Source organism: Peromyscus maniculatus, chromosome 5, assembly GCF_049852395.1.
Source record: "Peromyscus maniculatus bairdii isolate BWxNUB_F1_BW_parent chromosome 5, HU_Pman_BW_mat_3.1, whole genome shotgun sequence".
NCBI classification, from domain to species: domain Eukaryota; kingdom Metazoa; phylum Chordata; class Mammalia; order Rodentia; family Cricetidae; genus Peromyscus; species Peromyscus maniculatus.
Window position 1 is genome coordinate 58,421,746 of NC_134856.1, and position 20,878 is coordinate 58,442,623.

The window sequence follows — 20,878 nt, forward strand, 5'->3', positions numbered from 1 at the left end:
CCAGCACTCCTGGGGTACTGAGGCATAATGTCTGACCCCATAAACTTCAGGCACCATCCATGGGTGGCTGGCTTTGTCCAGGCCACAGGTGTGTTTGTCTTTCCCTTCATTTCAAGGTATTTTCCAAATATGCCTTTTTTTTTTTTTTTTTTTTTTTTTTTGGTTTTTCGAGACAGGGTTTCTCTGTGTAGCCCAAATATGCCTTTATTTTTTAGTCTTTGTTTGTTTTGACACAGATTCTCTCTCTCTAGATCTGGATGACTTAGAAATCAGTGTAGCCTTGAGCCGGGCGGTGGTGGTGCACGCCTTTAATCCCAGCACTCGGAGGCAGAGGCAGGTGGATCTCTATGAGTTCGAGGCCAGCCTGGGCTACCAAGTGAGTTCCAGGAAAGGCACAAAGTTACACAAAGAAACCCTGTCTCGGGGGAAAAAAAAATTCAGTGTAGACCAGGCTGGCCTCACACTTGTGGCAATATCCCTGCCTCTGCCTCCTGAGTGCTAGGATTATAGACATGTGTCCCCATGTCCAGGTTTCTACTTTTTAGCTAAGTCTGAATGTAATCTTTCCTTTCAAGGGGGAAAACAAACAAACAATGAATAGAAACTAAAAAGTAGAAGTCTAGCTTTAGAAAGAGGCAAGCGAGGTCTCTGGAGCTGCTGGCATAGAAGAGTCACCCAAACCGAGGCAGAGGCTATCACCTTCACTCATCCTTGACTGTGTTTATACAGTTTTGTTCCCCAAATTAAAACAACCAAGACCTCTCCTTCCGGACGTTTGCCTGTTGGCTGGCATAGGAATGTTTGCCTAACCTTTAAGTTCCGTGTGTTCGGGGCTGGTTTTCTCTCTTCTGCGAAAGGAGGTTCTGTGCAGCTTGGTGGAAATTTGATGAAAAATAGGAGCTCATGTTTTACGGCTACTGATGAGCTGACTACTAATGGCCTGTAGAACAGTCCCTGCACCTTGCACTGGCTGAGTGGTGGCCAGCATTTTCTTGATCTGAAGTCCCTAACTCTGTGAACCTGTGCTTTAGATCACATAAGATCATAATGTAAATTGGAATGTTAAACAGGTAGGCTTCTCATTGAAATGCGGTTGACCTGGTCCACTTGATTAAACTGAGGCACTAGGATATTAGTAAACACACCTGTGGGTGAGTCTGTGGTGGCTTTCTAGGCATGATTAGATCCTGAAGACTCCAAACTAATCAATGAATTAATCCTTTGATATATTCCTGATCTGATGTTATTATGGCCCGTGATCCAAGGTTGGAGGTAGGACATGACTGGAGGAAACTGGGGGAATGTCCTTGGAACTCTGTCTTCCCCCTGCCTCTTCTTGTAGTCCCTTCTCTCTGCTTCCTGGCCTTTGCTGATGTGAACTGTCCCAACACATATTCCCAGCTACGATGGGCTGACTCCTGGGAAACTGAGCCAAACAAATCCTTCCCCCCTTCCCTTCTCTCAGGCATTTTGGTCCCAGCTAACAAAAGTAACACTGACCCTCAACCTGAGTGTCCCTAACCAGAAGGGAGCTTGTCCTAGTGATTGTTAGAGACACAGCATCCTATGACTGTGTTCAGTGAGCGCTAGCTGGGCCAAGGACTCAGCCTGAGACCTGAGAGTTTGAAAACTCTCCTTAAGTAATTCCTGACACCAAATGGTCAGTCACAGAAATTGCTAAGCAGTGTATATGGTGGGAAAATGCCAGGGAGCTTCTAAAACTTCAGTTGCTAGAGAAGAATGGCATGGAGGAAGAATTTATGCCATGTACTATTTGAAAATCTCCTGAGACAGAAAAATTCTGCTCATGTTGCTGGCCTCATGGTTGTTTCTATCATAGTATATTCAGTATAGTATATTCCACTTAGAAAATAACGCACAGCATTCCAGTGTCTAAAAGATAAGGTTGAGATCATCAGAGTATTTTCTGCTAACTATACATCCTCATTTGTGTATGTGAGGTTGGAATTGTGTCCTCAAAGTCACACTTAAGTCCTAGTTCTGGACCTGTGCATGTGACCTTATTTGGAATAGGATCTTTGCCAATGATTATTGAAGGTGGAGTCATGCTGGAGTCGTATGCCCCAAACTCAGTGACTGTGTCCTAAAGAGACCACAGAAACATGGACACAAACATACACAAGGAGAGTGGGCCGTGGCAGCGAGCCTCAGGTTAGAGAGGTCCAGTACCCAGCCAAGGCACCCCCAGCGGAGCTGGCATCCACCAGAAACTAGGAAGAGGCAGGAAGCACCCGTTCCTGAGCCTGCAGGAGCTCAGCACTGCCACACCTCACCGCAGCCTCTGGCTCTGACAGCAGATACCTGTCACATTAAGCCACTGGACGTGAGGAACTTTGAGGTCAAAGCCTCCGAAGCTATCTCACAGGTCTTAGTTGTTATACAATGAGTCGTAAAGAAATGCAGGCTTGATAAGGCAATTAGGATTGACAAGGATATCTCAAATAAAAAAAGCAACATTTTTAAAGCCCTTTCATTCATAAAGGAAAATTAATTTCCTGTTAGGAGAATCCCCTGAATCCCCATTGCCTTAACTCACAGTTGACAAAAAATTTAAACAGTTCAAGTAGACATCAGAAAAAAGAACATTTGTTTGATTCAGTACATTTTTGATCGACAAAGTCGTAGTTTTCTTTTTCTTATTCACTGAAAACTTACTGGTGGGCATTTCAAGAAGCAAGGTCTGGGCCTGGGGTGGGGCATGTCATGATCCCGGCACTTAGGATGTGGAGGCAGGAGGATCAGAAGTTGAAGGTCAGCCGGGCAGTGGTGGTACACGCCTTTAATCCCAGCACTTGGGAGGCAGAGCCAGGCGGATCTCTTTGAGTTCGAGGCCAGCCTGGCCTCACTACCAAGTGAGTTCCAGGAAAGGCACAAAGCTACACAGAGAAACCCTGTCTCGAAAAACCAAAAAAAATAAAAAATAAAAAAGTTGAAGGTCATTCCTTGCTATACTGTATGGGGAGTTGGAGATCAGCCTGTGCTACATGTGATCCTGTATCAAAAGAAAAGAAAGAAGAGAAAGGGGGAGGGGAGGGGGGGAGGAGAGAAAGGGGGAGGGGAGGGAGGGGAGGAGAGAAAGGGGGAGGGGAGGAGAGAGAGCAAGCTAGGAAGATGCCTCGGAGGGTAAAGCAGTCGCTTTGCCCTCAGCCTGAGCTCAGTCCTCAGAACCCACGTGAAAGTGAGAGAGCTGATTCCACAAAGTTGTTCTCTGACCTCCACATACACACACCCATTGCACACTTGTGCCCTCGTACAAATTACACATACATACTCACAGTAATAATAATAATTTATGTGGTTTCACCTATAAAAGGGTCAGTTCCAGGGGTCTGGAGAGTCTCTCCTAAAGCTCCAGATGTAGAGGTGCTGTTGGCTCAGGAACTGTGTTTTTGAAGACTTTTTTTTTTTTTTGGTTTTTTCGAGACAGGCTTTCTCTGTGTAGCTTTGCGCCTTTCCTGGAACTTACGCTGTAGCCCAGGCTGGCCTTGAACTCACAAAGATCCTCCCGCCTCTGCCTCCCGAGTGCTGGGATTTAAGGCGTGCGCCGCCATGCCGTGCCGCGCCTCCCCCCCCCCCCCCCCCAGTGTTTGAAGTCAAAATCAGGAGTGTCCAACCTTTTGCTATTACATGATTTTGTAGTCTACAAATGTGTTGAGCAGCATTCTAAGCTATCCTGGGATGCTTGTGACCATGGGTAGAGGTCAGACATATATTAATGTAGTTGATATGACTGTATTGTATCACAGCTTATCTGAGAACATTGGAAACATGATTCTTTGGCAGAACAAGATCAGTATTCCTCTCATGGTCATCTGGGTGCTAAAGCCTGTGACTTTACTTCTGATTCTGGGATGCCTCCAATTATATAGTACCAGTTCACCACTAATTCCTAAGAGTCTTATTTCTCCATACCCTCCCTAGCTATTCCACCTGGGTGCCCCCCCAGAGAATCAGAATACAGTGTGTCCCGTGCCCAGGCACATAACCCTCTGCCTCCCCGGGCCGCTGTTCTCTGAGTCTCCACCTGCCTTGGAGAAAGCGCCATTTAGACTGTCCCCCACCCTCAGCTCCTGAGTCCGGCTCTCTGCTAAGTCTCCAAGATGCCTTCCCACAGAGTTCATGTTACTGTTCTCCCTGGAAGGGGCAAAAGGAAGTTGAGTCAGGGCTGCTGGGCCAGATCCTGAATAAAGGGAGGTTCTCTTGGTTCCCATCTCAGTGACTTGGCAGGTATGGAACATCCTGGGGCTTGCTGCTTGCACATCTACCCCTGGATCTGCAGCTTCTGCAGGCTTCTCATGGGACCCAAAGCTCCCTGGATGTGCATGAGAGCAGGGGCCTTGAGAAACTTATAGGAATGCAGTATCATTGGAAAACCATGATGATTGAGTACATTAAATTCCCCAAACTTTCCAAATTCTCCAAATTCTCCAAAAAGCAATTTCGTGTAAATATAAGTTTGGAATTTTCTTCTTGTTGTAATAGCAGTCCTTCTTTTAAAGACCATGTCGGTGGGTTTTTTAAGAATTCACATGTTGGCTGGGTGGTAGTGGTGCACACCTTTAATCCCAGCATTCGGGAGGCAGAGGCAGGTGGATCTCTGGGAGTTTGAGGCCAGCCTGGTTTACAAAATGAGCTCTAGGACAGCCTGAGCTGTTGTGAAAACCTGTCTCAAAAAAAAAAAAAAAAAAATCTGTATCAATTATTCTTTTTTTTCAATTGTTCTTAACAGACTTTTTTTTTTTTTTTTTTAACAATTCAGCATTGACTCACTGTATAGATCAGACTGACTGACCTCAAATTTAGAGATCCACCTGCCTCTGCCTGCTGAATGCTGGGATTAACCCAGGGTTTTTTGTTTGTGTGTGTGTGTGTGTGTGTGTGTGTGTGTGTGTGTGTGTGTGTGTGTGTGTGTGTGTGTGAATATGCCACATGTATGAGTGCCCACAGAGACCAAAAGAGGACATCTGAGCTCCTGGATCTATCGTTATCGGTGATTGTGTACTGTGTGCTGGGATTGAACTCTGATTCTCTGGAAGGGCAGGAAATGTTCTTAACTATTGAGTCATTGCTCCAACCCTGAACATTTCTTTGAAATGAGAAAAGGTTCATGTTGTTTCTGGAATTTCTTCTCTCAAACCCTCCTAGGGGGTGTCGTCAAACTGAGCTGGTTTTTTGTTTTGAGACAGGGTTTCTTTGTGTAGTCTTGGTGCCTGTCCTGGAACTCACTCTGTAGACCAGGCTGACTTTGAACTCACAGAGATCCGCCTGGCTCTGCCTCCTGAGTGCTGAGATTAAAGGCGTGCGCCGCCGCCGCCGTCCCATGAGCTGGTATGTTTTTATCATTCTTAGTAATTCTAGCAGAACGTTGCCCAGTTAAAGATTTGGAAGCCTCTGCTAGCCTGCATCCTGGCCTATGCCTTAGCCCTGTTGCTGTGATGGAATTTCTGAGATAGGGCAGTTGTGTTTATCTGTTTGTTTGTTAAAGACTTACTTAACTTTTATGTGTATGAGTGTTTGCCCAGATGTATGCAAATATACCGTGTGTGCCTGGTGCCTGCAGAGCTCAGAAGACAATTGGATGCTCTGGGGCTGGAGTTAGGGTGATTGTAATGTGGATCAAGCCCTTACCCAGTGTCATTGTCCCGTTTCACCGCCAGGTTGTTTTCTGTGCATTTGAAGGCTGTGTGACATTTGCTAGTCAGTGACTATAACTGTGGCATAAAACTTAAGATAACGCAGGGCACTGTTGTTCAAAGGGTAGAACTGGATGTCATGCCTAGAGTCCCAACATTTGTGAAGTAGAGGTAGGAGGGTAGCCTGGGCTATATGAAACCCAGTCTTTAAAAAAGATTTTTAAAAAAGGAACCACATTATAGCAGAGAACATAAGGCAAGTAAGCACTGTGTACTTATACATTTTATTTTATTTTATTTTTTATTTATTTATATTATTGTCTACAAGTTCCAAGGAACTGAGTAGTACAGCCTTTAATCCTAGCTCTCAGAGGCAGAAACAAGCAGATCCAGCCTGGTCTACACAGAGAGCCACAGGCCAGCAAGGGCTGCAAAGTGAGACCTTGTTTCAGAAATAAGAGTTCCAAGGGTAGTTTCTGTTGTGAAAGACTTGGTCAATACGAATAAGTGTGTGATGGCAGTGGATCTGACGTCTGGTAGAACGTGTGCTCCGGGGCCGCCTCCAGCAGCGGCCCAGGGCACTCAGTGGCTGCGCCTTGTGGGTGTCTGCTTCTCTCCTCTGGTTTTGTGTTGTTGTTTTAAGACAGGGTTTCAGGCTGCAGAAATGGCTTAATGGTTAAGAACACTTGCTCTCTTCCAGATGACCCAAGTTCAGTTCCCAGCATGCATATCAGGTTGTTCACAACCTGTAACTCCCCTGTTACTCCTGTTACCACCCCCACCCCCCATCCCCGTGACTCCAGCTCCAGGGGGTCTAATCACCTCTTGCCTCTGCAGGCACCTGCATTCTTGTGCATATAGCCACACAGACACACATATGATGTTTTAAAAATAAAAAATAATAGGGTCGTGAGTTCAATTCCCAGCAACCACATGGAGGTTCACAACCATGTGCAATGAAATCTGGTCCCCTCTTCTGGCCTGCAGGCATACATGGAGGCAGAACTCTGTTACATAATAAATAAATCTTTCTTTCTTTTTTTTTTTGTTTTTTTGAGACAGGGTTTCACTGTGTAGCTTTGCGCCTTTCCTGGAACTCACTCTGTAGTCCAGGCTGGCCTTGAACTCACAGAGATGCGCCTGCCTCTGCCTCCCAAGTGCTGGGATTAAAGGCGTGTGCCACCACTGCCCGGCAAATCTTTAAATCTTTAAAAATAAAAATAATAAAAGAGACAGGGTTTTATATAACCCAGGCAGGCCTCAAACTTGCTTTGTAGCCAAGGTTAGACTTGATCCTGATCCTTCTGCCTCCACCTCCTGAAACAGATGACCAGATTGAACCACCATACCTGGCCCCATCTCCTCACAGGTGCGGCATGCTTTGCATTTAAGCCTTAAGGAGTCAGTGGTATTTAGATGGGAGAAGAAAGGACACTATTCATAAAGTGCTAATAAATTATGAATGTAAGGTCTATTTTAGAGAGACATTTATCATTTTCTTTTTAAACATAAATTTTTAATTGCACAGAAAAGCAGCTGGAGACTTCAGAACAAAGCACCCCTCCTACGTCACTGCCGTCCGTACAAGTAGAGTGTACATTTAGCGACCCCACTGTCTCCTGGTGCGCCTTCCACAGCAGTTGTTAGGAGAGTGCTCACGACGTAAACACAGGGCTGAGCACAGCCCATGGCTCCTTTTGCAGATCAGCTCTTGCTTATGATCAAAGCAAAAACGTCCTTTCAATACTAGAAGGTAAACTCTGGTCTTTGGGAACAGAGGGTCCAAGTGAGCTTCTGCCTTGCTCCTCTGTACAATCCAGGGCACAGCCAGCCAAAACAAGCTTTGATGTGAACCCATTTGAGAAACAATTTTGCTCTCAGTCAGAGAAGATAAAACAAAAAGACCAAATAAATAGAAACTTTGACTTGGAGGCCTGGTTTGACTATTTTCTTTGTGGTAGAAGTCAGACATTATGTTAGTGGAAACAGAACTCTAATAAAACCCGTTCTGGAGATCAAATTTCCTGGACTGACAAGGTCACGTGGGTACTTCACAGCGCCTGAAAATAGGGAAAACAAGCGTCCCTGCTGAGGACCCAGATCTGAAGCCAAGGCCCTGCCAGGCCTCTGAGCCAAGTGTGGGAGGACCTGGTTCTGCAGCTGCCAGATTCAAGTGACGGTCAGATGAAAGCTGGGCAGCCAAAGAAGTGACATGGTGACAAGCAGGGCCGTAGGGGACCTGCCCAGGTACTGCTGGGCACATCTGTGCCCCGCAGTCAGCTTGGAACCCCAGTGGGGTGCTCTCAGTGGAGAGCCCCCGTGCGTTCAGGCGGCTGGCTTCCTTGTCACTGTTTGCTGAGGGAACTCCTGTTTGTCCCAAGTCCTGACGACATGGTAGCCCCTCATTTACTTCCCTCTCCAACTCCCTGTGTAGACGAGGATGACCTTCCACTTCTGAGTGCTGAGATTATAGCTGTGCACCACCACGCCCAGTTTAAGGACACTAGGTATCAACCCCAGGGCTTTGTGCGGGCCAGGCTGGCTCTCTACAGCCATAAACACATTACAGACGCTCTGGTCTGTTTTGGGACTGCAGTTCACGCTCTTTAGGTGCACATGCCCATGAATGGACCATCTCTAGCCGTTATCAGGCCTCAGCTTGACTGCTGTCTGAAGCTCTTCTGACACCAATGATATCCTGTGCCCAGTGCTACACTGGGGACTTTCCCCACCCAAGCAGCAGGTATGTGCCTGAGCAGGCACATCTTGCCTGCAGATGGGGGCGGAGTCAGATAGCCCAGAACTCAGACCCACTGTGAGGTGGGCCTAGGTCCCATGTACAGGTGGAGATGACCAAGAGGCTAGCCTTCAGCGGTTCTACTGATGTGACCAGATCTTGTTGACTTACTATGTTCCATACAGAGCAAAATCTGTCTGTGGATCCAGGGCTAACTAGAGCTAAAAGGTGAGAGAGCATAGTGGTACCACAGACTTCGGAGGCCTCTAGAGCACAGACACTGGCCATCTGAACAGTGTCCCATTAGGACCCATGTTTTCTGTGTGTGCCTGTGGTGGCCAGGTCACAACAGCAGGAGGTCAGACTCTCAAAGATGATGAGACCTCAAGTCTCTGCCCTCAGTGGGTCAAAGCTGAGAGCGAGCTGATTGTTCTCTGTCTAGCATGCCCACCTGCTCTTCGAGTACGCCATGGCATGTTAGGAAGGTCCTTTGGGTCAGCCACAAGTCAGGTTAGCTGTTCACACTGGGTGGGGTCACACACACCTGTAATCCCAGGACTTGGGAGGCAGAGGCAGAAGTCTAGACTGCATATTAAGACCCTGTCTAAACTGGAAAAGCTATCCAGCTCTCTCCCTCTTTCTGTCCTCTCTGTCTCTCCTCTGATTGAAATATTTTTTAAGTCATCTTGACAGATTATTTGCCCTTATTTCTTTATAGAGTTTGGCAGGCTTCATCCTCCTGTTAACCTAATCAAATCCGACAGTTTACTTCTTAATACACCCCAAATTTGTTCCTCATTAAGGGCAGCTGTTCCAATCAGACCTCTTTATCTTTAGTTCACTGTGTCCTGCACTGGCAGCTGACTTCCCATTCTGGGCTGCTGATCCCTCAGGAGGGACCAGACTTTGCATTTTCTGACATACACACCCCCTTCACACTGAGTCCCGCCAGCTCTTTAGAGTTGCCGTCATCCATGGACATTCAGTCTAGCCATCATCAGGGTCATCTGCTGAGCATCCTGCTTTGTCCTCAGCTCCTGACATGGTGCCCGAAGTGCCTGTACAGAGGACAGGTCAGCTCCTCAGCCTCACGGCTCTGCAGGGTCATTCTGGTCATCTCTTCTTCTGCTTCATGTATTCAATTTCCCGACTTCACCCTGGGCATCCTCTGTCCAGTTCCCATCACTGACCACATCCATCCTGACATGGAAGTTCCTGGGTCTTTGAGAGGCCATGGTCTGCCTCCCTTCCAGATACCCTGCCCTCCACACCTGGCTCCAGCGTCTTTATCTGCTGCCACTGCTTCTCTGTGCTTCTAGGACATGTGCTTTGCAAAGTCCTGGCCCAGTCCTCTATCAGACCTGCTGCGATAGGACAGAGAGCTTTGTAGGGGGAGATGGGGGGGACAGCATGTTCACCCCAGCACTCTCCTGTCTGTCGGCTGTCTTCCACATCTCAAGCCCTTATCCGCCCCAGTGGAGCCCACCAGTAGATGAAGATACCGGCAGAGGATGTGCCCACTTGTTCCAGTCAGCACATTCATCTGTGCCTTCCCTATTGTCTCAGAAGGAAGTCTCGCCATCCGAGATGAACCGGCCTTCTGCACAGGCTGTCCCCAGGTCTCAGTTGCTGCATCTCATCCCCTCCCCTCCTTCTTTCCTGATGGATCCACTACTCTGCATCCCCTTCTAACTCTCTACCTCTTCCCCCCCAGCTTCTTGGACGAGCTGCCGGTATTTCCATCCACACAGTATTACTTCATTCTTCAGCCCACTGTAGTCAGGATTCTGCCCTGCCTCAAGGGCATGGACTTCACCTTTTCACGGTCAACCCCTGTGAGGGATGCTTCCTGTGGGCTCACCTTGTTGGCTTGCAGGTGTTATCAGCTGAATCTGCCACTCAGTATCTCAAAAATAGATTCTTCTTGCAACCTTTGGCATTCCTTATATGGGTCTTCGAATTCCAAACTAAGCAGAAAAGTAAGAACCCCCCCCCCCCCAATGCCTCTATCCTACCTATCCAAAGCTAAGTGCTATCCAGCCTGAACCCTTTCTGTCAGGAAGAGGGACCTCTGGAGAGGGTCCTGCAGTTCAAGGGCCTCCAACCTACCATGCATGCAGAAATCTTTAGCATCAACGTGGCTACATGAAAGGGAAACCAGGACGGTGTCATAGGACTTGTGTTCAAAAGCTCTCCCCTGTGAGGTTGGCAGCATACATGGGGGTGGGTGTCCTGGCAGGAGGCCACTGTGTTTATGTCTCACGCACCTCTATCCCCTTCCTTAGAGAAGTGGGCAGCATTCTTGGGAGGACCAGGGTGCTGTCCCCTGAAATCCGGTGTTGACACAGACTGCAGGTGGCAAGTCCCCCTCCCCGCATGGCATCCTCTCATCTTGAGGGTTGCACATCCCAGTTCCAGATCAGTTTTATGCTAACAATCAGTTCCATAATGAGCTCAGAAGAAAGCAGCAGGACCCCATGATACGGACTGGGGCCATGGTCTGAGACTGGGAACAGGCCCAGGGTTAAAGCAAGATGGAGGTCACAGACAGCAGCAGCTCCACAAGCAGAGGCGCCGTTACTCACCCAGCCTGAGGTCACTGGCACAGGCCGTTTGGCCATTTTGACCCGTCCCCTACTGCATACCCTGCTTCTGTGCCTTAGCTCCTGGTCCAGCTGTGGGTCTGCTGGGGTCTGGGGAGGAGGTAAGGGCACTGAATGTCATGTCCTCTGGCAGCTGTGACTGTTTTTACTCTGTAATGCCTCCGTGGAAGGGTGGCTGATGTCTCCCCACTGATTGCTGATTGCTTGATAGCTTTCCCATAATCCCTTCTGACATTTATCATATGGAAAGTTAAAAGTACACTGGTATAATGTCCCATTTTAGCATTTCTATTTTGGGATACAGACTTTTCCCTGCCTTCAAGCTAATTCCTCCCTGAAGAAACCATTACCTTGTGAGTATAATAACCATGGGGTTTTCAAGAGGATCCAGGGCAGAAATACCCTAAGAAGAGAAATCCGTTCCCCTATGATTTGGGAGGAAACAAAGGTCACAAAACAAAACAAGGCAGAAGAACCCACATCTCAGCGCCTACTGGGCTGTCACGTGACCAGCGCCCTTTCACGTTAGCCCACCCCCCTCTGCTCTCTCCTTTTTGTTGTTTGGTTGGTGGATGGGTGGTGTGTGGTGAGGGGTTGTTTTATTTATTATTGTTGTTGAGATAGGGTCTCACAGAGCCCTGGTTGGCGCCTAAGCCCTTAAACAGCTGAAGTGACTTTAGATTCCTGATTCTGTTGCATTCATCTCCCAAAGTGTTGGTTACACCACACCGGTCCCACACAGTTCTCATTACAGCGTTTTAGTGGTTGCTAGGGATACAGCATTATACATGTGCAATACATGTCATCATTGGCTGATGCCATTTTACCAGATCAAGGGGAGTACCCTTGCCTTCCTTTGTTCCTACCTTCCCTTGATTATAAGATGTTACGTGTATGAGGGTCTCGCCTGCGTGTCTGTCTGTGCAGCACATGTGTGCAGTGCCCTTGGAGGCCAGGAGAGGGCATCAGAGTCCCTGGAACTGGAGTTACAAAAGGTTGTTGCCTGCCGGGTGGGTTCTGGGAACTGAACCCTGGTCCTCTGCAAAAACAGCAAATGCTCTTAACCTCTGAGCCACCCCTCCAGCCCCTCTTTGTGTTTTCTTAACTTCGCCATTTCTCACTTACTTGGGTAATTCCAGTACGTATTTCTACAGTCATGTCAGACAAAGTCGTCACTTGGTTTTAAAGCAGCCATGCATAGTTTAGAACCAAAGAGAAGGAAGGCCAGTTGCACTTGCTCGTAACTATGTTACCGGATTCTTAGACCTCCTGACTCTCGAAGGAAGAGGAACACCTAGGCGAGTGGCTGCTGCACCCGTCGCTCTGACCTTACAGTTGGGGCACCCCATCTCCTTGAGGGAGTCTTCCTTCCTGCTGATTGCACCACACTCTGTCCACTTTGTCCTTGTCTGTGTGTACACTTACTCCTCTTAGCAGCTCAGTGTTATTTTTATTCTGATAATTTTTTTTTTAATTATTATTGTGTGTATGTGTATGATGGGAGGGGCACATAATGTGCCACCATGCTCCCACCTTTACGTGGGCTCCGGGGATTAGACTCGGGTCATCAGCCTTGCCCAGAAAGCACCTTTACCTGCTGAGCTACCTTGCGGGCCCTTGTTTTGAAGCAGGGTCTCACACTGTAGCCCAGGCTGGCCTTGAACTCTTAGTGATGTTCTTGCCTCTGCCCCCCTGGGACCTCAGGCATGAACTACCACACCCAACTGATTGCTATTTCTTTTGGTGTTGATCCCTCTTTTACAGAAGTTAGATTTCCCTCTGTTCTCTGTGTCTTTGGGGCTCCCCTGTTTTCTTGGTGACGCTCTGTTGTCTGCTAGTAATTTTCCTCCAGCTTCTGCTCCGCTCCTTCTGCCTTCATTTTGTCCGTCTCCTCTTTAACCTATTTTGTTTTGTTTTCTCAGCACTGGAGACTGAACCCAGGCCCCTGTACACACCGGGCATATGCTCTCCACCTAGTCATTAACACATGCCCAGCCCTCTTCTTCTGCTTTTCCTTGTGAAACAAACTAAGTTGTCCAGGCTGGCCTTAAACTCGAAATCCTCTTGCTTCATCCTCTCAAGTAGCTGGATGGCAAGCCTGTAGCCCCAGGCCCTGGGAGAACTTACATTAATGGTTGTCTTTTTTCTCCTAGGCAATCTAGACTCTATTCTACCGATTCTCTCAAGCCTCCTGTTCCTTCATTTTTAGATACATTTTCACGTTGTCATCCCGATGACCTCTTACCAAGCTGCCCTTTGGCAGGTCCTGTGGCATATTATTGTTGATTTCCTGATTCAGAGTGTATTGTCTGAAATAGTTACAGTATCAGCTCATAATTCATTGTCAAAAGGAAATGTTTCATCCTCTTGGGAGGAATGAGTGGGCTTTACTAGTTGCCGGGGCACCCTAGACCCCACCCTCCCAAGGCTGCACTCTGCTACTGTTCCAGAAAAGCAGCATCATTCTGTTTTCCTAAACGCTCCACTGTACGTCGAACCAGCTGTTTTCTGTGTGTAGCCTCTCACCTTCTGAGTGTCGGTGTTTTGTCGTGATTGTGCGTCTCGCCCGTCCCTTCTCCGTCACGGTATGCTGATCTGTCACCCTTTGGCCGGGTGTGGCAACAGTGCAGTCAGCAGTTAGTTTATAAAGGACAGCTCAGCAAATCCCAGCCCGAGTCCACACTGGGCTGTGTGAGTCCAAGGTCCAGAAGCAGGGATTTGTGATCTTCGAGCAGAGTCTTTAGTGTGCCCTGGGAGTCTCCCTTTGCCTTCCTGTTGCCAGCCTTTACCTTCTCCCTCTCCTAAGGCAACAACAGACCCAACTTCAGTTCTTTTTTATCTTCTCTTTATAACTTACACAACTTTGTTTCCTAACAAAAGAGAATGGTGAATAAGGTTGGGAAACTTCAGTTCTCTTTAGCCTGGCCGTCTTAACCAACTAAAATGTTGAGTATGCATTTCAGTGGTATTAGAGTACAGTCGTATTTCATGGGGTTGCTAGAGAGATGGCTCAGAAGTTAGGGGCACCGGCTACTCTTCCAGAGGACCCAGGTTTGATTCCTACCACCCATATGGCAGTTTCAGTCCCAGGGGAACTAACTCCTGGCCTGCAAAGGCACTGCATGCACATGGTGTGTAAATATACATGCAGGCAAAACACTGATGCAGTAACGCAAAAATAAATAAGCTCTCCACTAAGGAGCAAAGATGAAAGTGCAGTCACATTGTGTAACACCGTGGTCACCACCGTCTCCTGAATTCTCATATTTCCAAACGGATGCTCGTGCCCACCAAATGGCAAGTCTCCAATTCCACCCCAGGCCCTGGCAGTCTCACTCTGCTTTCAGCCTACTCTGAGCACCTCACATAAATGGACTCTGTATTTGTCATTTTATGACGGGTTTATGTCACGAGCGTCCTTCAGTTCACCTGCTAGAGCAGTTATTAGGAGCTCTTTCTTCTTTAAGGCTAAGCCCTGTTCCATTGAATGGAGATAGTACATTTTAGGTATCTGTTCCTCCACTGATGGACACTTGAATTGCTTCCCTGTTTTACTACTGTGAATAATGCAGGTGTTAAAGTTTTATTTTTTAATTTTATGTGTTTTGTCTGTGTGTATGTAAGTGCACTGTGGGTGTACCTGATGAGTCAGAGCCCAGAGGAGGATGTTGATTAACTCCTGGAACTGGAGTTAAGGATGGCTGTGAGCTGCCATGTGGGTGCTGAGAAACCAACCCAGGTCCTCTGCAAAAGCAGCCAGTGCTCATAACTGTTAAGTCATTTCTCCAGCCCTTATAATAACTTGTTTTTGAACTAGAGTTGAAGTTTATTAAAAGGCTTTGTTTTGTTTTTTGAGACAGGGTTTCTCTGTGTAGCTCTGGGCCTTTCCTGGAACTCAGGCTGACCTCAAACTCAACAGAGATCCACTTGTCTCTGCCTCCCATGCACCAGGATTAAAGGCGTGCGCTACCATCACCCGGCTACTAAAAGATATTTTTTTTTTTTTTTTGGTTTTTCGAGACAGGGTTTCTCTGCGTAGCTTTGCGCCTTTCCTGGAGCTCACTTGGTAGCCCAGGCTGGCCTCGAACTCACAGAGATCCGCCTGGCTCTGCCTCCCGAGTGCTGGGATTAAAGGCGTGCGCCACCACCGCCCGGCTAAAAGATATTTTGATATAGATTTTATACTTAATAATTAAGAGAAAGAGAAGCACTCAGGAAGAAAGTCAGACACATGCAAGAACAAAGAGGGGGTGGCGTCTCCATGTCATGCTTTAAAAACATACGGTGAGAAGCTGGAGTGGTTGGTGTTTAAATGCTGGCGCAATTCTAATGGCACTGTGCCATGATTTTCTGCCACCATTTGGGTGTCACTGGAGACCAAATAGGCTTAATTTCTGAGTGATGATTATAGTTCTTGGAAACTGGTGACAGAGCCATGTCGAAAGCCAGCAGCTGCCTCAGCTTAGTGGGGGAGAGCAGAGTGGCTAGGATCACCAGCACTTGGTCCCATCTGGAAGACGGTGTGGTCTGGAGAGAGTGAGGAATGCATGGGTGCCAGGCAGGGTGGGGTTTGCAGCAGGTCAGGGTCAAGGCAAGGTTAGGCTAGGCAGGTCCATTCAGAGGACAAGGAGCCAATGTGTGGAGCTCCCAGCTAGACAGGACTAGAGTTCTTACTAAAGAGAAAGCAGTTGGCTGGGTGAGGTGGTGAATGCCTTTAATCCCCGCTCTCAGGTGGGCAGGCACATCTCCGAGTTGAAGCCAACTGGTCTACAGAGCAAGATGTTCAAATGACTTTCACAGCTCCAGGCCAGCTAGAGCTACATAGTAAGACCCTATCAAAAACAGAAAGCAAGCTAGCCATCATGCCTTTAATCTCAGCACTTGGGAGGTGGACACAGGCAGATCTCTGTGAGTTTGAGGCCAGCATGATCTACATAGCGAGGTCCTGTCTTAGAGAAAGGGGGTGGGGGAGAGAGAAAGAAAGAGAGAGCAATTGAAGTGCTGGGTATGATAGTACACTTGTAGTGGTGCACTTATGAGGCAGAGGCAGGAAGATCAAGGGTTCAAGACCAGCCCCTGCTACACTGAAAGTTTGCAACCCTGACTTTCTGAAGCTACTTCATACTAATTAACAAATTCCATTTTGGAAATCTTTTATTTCAATTTTGTAAAAGGAATACACCAAGAGCTGAAGAGATGTCGCAGAACAGTAGTTCTCAACCTGTGGGCTGCAACCCCTTTGGGGGAGGGGGTCAAATGACTTTCACAGGGGTCACATATCCTGTATATCAGATATTTATATCACAATTCATAACATTAGCAAAGTTATAGTTATGATGTATCAATAAAAATAATTCTATTGTTGGGGTCACCACAACATAATAAAAGGAACCATAATAAAGAATCACAGCATTAGGAAGGTTGAGAACCACTGCCTCAGAGGTTAAGAGCATTCATTGGCTGCTCTTCCAGAGGAATCAAGTTTGATTCCTAGCTTCTGCATAGCAGCTCACAACCATCTGTAACTCCAGCTCCAGGGCATCTGTTGCCCTCTTCAGACCTCTGCAGGTACCGCACACACATGGTCAGTACACAGACATACAAGCAAAATACCACTACACATAAAATAATACATTTTTAAAGGACTGTTCCAAATTAAACGACCCTGTCTGCACCGAATCAGACACTAGACCTGCAGCCTGAACTTGGCCTCAGCTGCCTTCCAGGAACTACAGCCAAGGGATGAGAAGTGATGCATGGAGCTACATGCCTGGGAACTCACCTCTGTGTAGAGAAGAAAGGAACAGATTTTGCCTGCAACTAAGTGTGTGTGTGTTTGTAGCGGCTAGCAGGGACCATTTTATTCATTGTCAAAGTTAATTTTCAACCTTCAGATTTCTGAAGTTGTTGAAGGAGTTTGGAAAAGCTCGGAATATATCCGAAATATGCAAATGTAAAGTGTGTAGATGTGAAAAGGCAAGCCAGTGTGTTTTCACAGAAGATTCAGTTACCTCTTCTACCACATCACTAGATTTGATGACCATATTCTGGGTGTGTTCATAGCTCCCTTTAAAGTTATTTCTTATTCTTTTTTTTTTCTTTCAGATTTCTTGTTTAAATTCTTGGTCATCGGAAATGCGGGAACCGGCAAATCTTGCTTGCTTCATCAGTTCATTGAAAAAAAATGTGAGTGACACCAGACATTTTTGTCAAGTCTCTGAGCACCCTGGGCACAGAGGTGCTTATGGGAAATCTGAGCTTTCTGGAGGGGGAAACCATAGCTTCGAAGTACTTCAATTTTAAGGTTTTATTATTTGAAATTTTTCATACATGTATATATTTCAATCATCTCCACCCCCAGCCCCTTATCCTCTCCACCTCCCTCTTGAACCCTTCTTCCTAACAAGCCCCAACCTCTCCCTACTTGCATGTAATATCACTGAGTTTGATTAAGGTTGCTTGCATGTATATGTGTGTGTACTGGGTCATCGAGAGCAGACAGCTTACCACTGGCTACACCCTGAAGTAAAATGACTCCCCCTCCCCTAACGGCCATTGACTGCTAATATCTCCTCAGCCAGGGCTAGTGCCTAGTGGGCCCCTCACCCATCCATGCGGAAATGTTGATGGGCCCGACTTTGTGCAGGTGACTCCCCGTCAGTGCGGTGAGTTTATGACTGCAGTGGCCGCGCCGTGTCCAGAGACAGCATTTCACATCAGCCCTCCCCATCCTCTGGCTCTCACACTTCACCTCCTCCCTGCTCCCACCCACTTCTCTGTGAGCAACAGGCAGCCTTTATCTTCAGCTTTTTGAGCAGTTGTGGGTCTCTGCATCAACTTCTGTCCGCTCCAAAAGGAGGCTTCTCTGACCAGTGTTGAGAGCAGCACTAATGCCCGGGGAGAATCATAACCGTTTAGAAGGCAGTTTGACAACATGTCCATTTAGCAAAACAACTATGCTAGGTTCTCCACTGAGGTCTACAGCCTCTCCAGCATGGGCTTTTGGCCAAGATTATAGTGCTAGGCATGCATTTCCTCCTGTGGGGCAGGCCTCAAATCCAGTCTGAAGGTGGTTGGTTCCTTCTGTAACATCCAGGCTACTGTTGTGCCAATGGACGTGTCTTGTCTGGTGGGTCAGTATTATATCCCACAGGGTCTACCACTGGGTAAAAGGACTTTTAAGTAGATTACAAGGTTGTGGCTTGGGTTTTGTTTGGTTTTGAAATATAAGGTCTTGTTATGTAGCCTTGGCTGGACTGAAACTTACTATGTAAACCAGGGTACCCTTGAACTCAAAGAGATACACCCAATGTTCCTTGCCTCTGAGTGCTATTATTAAATGTCTGCGCCCAAATAGGTTATATTCTTAGAATTTTACATGACGGAACTTTTATTAAGTTAGTGTTTCAGTTTAGTAGTGGCTCAGTTATAGTCTTTTCCTATCCTAAGAGATGACAAGATGGTTAGCATAGCCAAGGATTCTTCAGCAGGGACCCTGTTTCCGGCAGAGTAGCGAGATACACGTTGGAGTGCAATTGGGAAGGTTATAGCCTTCAGGTGCTCTGGGTGGCCTTCAGTGCCTCTGAGGCCCTTCTGTCTCCTGTCCTGGTCTACAGGTCAAGAAGTGAAATGGAGAACTCAGAGGTGCTCCTGGGAGGAGTGTGTGTTACGGAGGACTCTGGACCACAGCCCCACATGCTTATGTTGGCTAGTAACATTTAGGAAAGGGAGATGTGATCTTTCTTCCACAATATATGAGAGTGTGGAAGCCTGTCGGTTCAAAGAAAGCCCTTAGAATAAGCAGAACTGTGATCACAGTGTAAAGAGCTGTGGAGAGTGATCTGCTGGTTTAGGGCCGTCAGAGGGAGGCTCGACACGGAACTGGCGTGATAAAGTGCACCTGAGGTAGGAACACCCAAGGTGAGAGGAGGGGAAGAGCAGAGTGTCTTGACAGAGAATGAAAAGACGTTTCTGGAACTTATTCTGCCACTTCCTCTGCCCAGCATAGGCTCTAGCGTGATTTACCAACAGAAGTGGTTCTCTGCACATTCGCTTGCTTTTGATTTTTGGAAACAGGTCCTCACTCATCCTTTAGCTCTTGAACTGGCCAGGACTTAATGTATAGCCAACTTGGCCTCAAATCCATGCGAGTCTTCTTGCCTCAGCCTCCCAATTGCTGGGATTGCAGGCACGAACCAACACACCTGACATCCTTTCCGTATCTAGTGTCTGCTCCATCTCCGACAACAACAGAGCACCCAGGCAGGTTGTGTATCCATCCCTAACTGTTCCCAGAGCCTCAAGGACAAGCTTGCTCTCTCCTTGTCACAACAGCATGCCTCCACCTGGGCTGCCACCGAGGACCTCCCTGCAGTGTCCCTGGGTGGGGGTGAGGGGCTTCCTACCTGATCACACTTGAATCTGTCTCTGGCATAGGCTGGATTCTCTGTCTAACCTCTCACCCTTCTAGGAAAAAAAAAAAAAAAAAAGACGCATCAAGTGGCCCCCCTGATTTCTGAAGCATTACGCTGTGTCCAAGTCATGATGGGAGCCAGCAGGTGACAGGAGTAGCATTTATCCTAACATCCCTTTGTCACAGCCACCTTGTACTGATGGCATGTCCCAGTTGTATTTAGAAGTGATGGGACTCTACAATAAACTCATTCAAAGCTTTGCTGTGCAATGCTAGAATTAATGAACATTTGGCACGAGCAATATACATAAGAACCAAAAAAAATTTTTTTTCCCTCAAACAGACCCCAAATCAGAGTTCTATAATCAGGTTATCCTTGGGGTCCCCTGTGTTCAGTTCTTTGGAATAACTACACTTTGACCGCCTCACTGCTGACCAAGTGTCCAGCTGGTTACCAGGCACATGCCCTACTGCGCAGCAGGCTGGTGTCAGAAGGTGGCTGGTGTCAGACTTCTCCATGTAGGGTGTCACAGGCTCAGGGCAGCCTCTTCCAGTCACTGTATCATGTGTTAGGAGATGGGGGAACACTCTACTGTCTCTTTGAGAAAAGGAATCACATGATTTACTTAAAGTTGGTGTCATTCGTCAGCTGACTGTTAGAAATGGATGGCTGAAGCTAACAGCCTTTCCATCTGCAGAGCCCTTGGTAGGTCCCCTGCTGTGGGATGTCTTTCTGTACGCTGTGAATATGTGCTGCTCTGATTGGTTGAAAAATAAAGCTGCATTGGCCTATGGCAAGGTAGCTTAGAGGCAGGTAGAAATCGAAGCAGATAGACAGGAAGAGAAAGGAGAGACAGGGAGACGCCAGCCTGCTGCCCAAGGAACAACGCCAGCAGACTGGTAAGCCACACAACATGTGGCAAAATACAGATTAATAGAAATAGATTAATTTAAGATATAAGAGCTAGCTGGCATGAAGCCTGAGCCATTAGGCCATACATTTGCAAGTAATATAAGCCTCTGCGTGTTTACTTGTCCTAGTGGCTGCTGGATGGGCAGGACACAGGAAAACTTCTGGCTACAGTCCCCCACCCCACTTCTTTTTACTATTTTTATTTTAGCCCTTGATCCTAACATTACTGTTTAAATCTGTGAATTGTTAACTTCATGTTCTAAAATGTAATTGTTTGTTCTCTGTTTTTTCTTTTTTAGTCAAAGATGACTCCAATCATACCATAGGAGTGGAATTTGGCTCAAAAATAATCAATGTTGGTGGTAAATATGTAAAGTTACAGATATGGGACACAGCCGGACAGGAGCGATTCAGGTAGCTCTCTTAATTTACTAAGAATACTTGAACTTGGACTCAAACTATTTAGCTAGATTCCCTCACTGCGTGTGGTTTCAAACCAACGTGTACACGGATTTCAAAAGCTCCAGCTCAGCCTGGAGGCTCTCACTGCCCAGAGTA

At 47.2% G+C, this 20,878-nt stretch overlaps 1 protein-coding gene across 1 annotated transcript in view; it reads left to right on the top strand.

The window, feature by feature from the left end:
* Positions 1–20,878, top strand: part of Rab4a (RAB4A, member RAS oncogene family) — a 29,216-nt gene that overhangs the window by 1,625 nt on the left and 6,713 nt on the right. The window contains exons 2-3 of the mRNA XM_016009208.3: positions 17,100–17,180; positions 20,620–20,734. Of these exons, the coding sequence (XP_015864694.1) occupies positions 17,100–17,180; positions 20,620–20,734 (196 nt within the window). The remainder of the gene's footprint in view (positions 1–17,099; positions 17,181–20,619; positions 20,735–20,878) is intronic.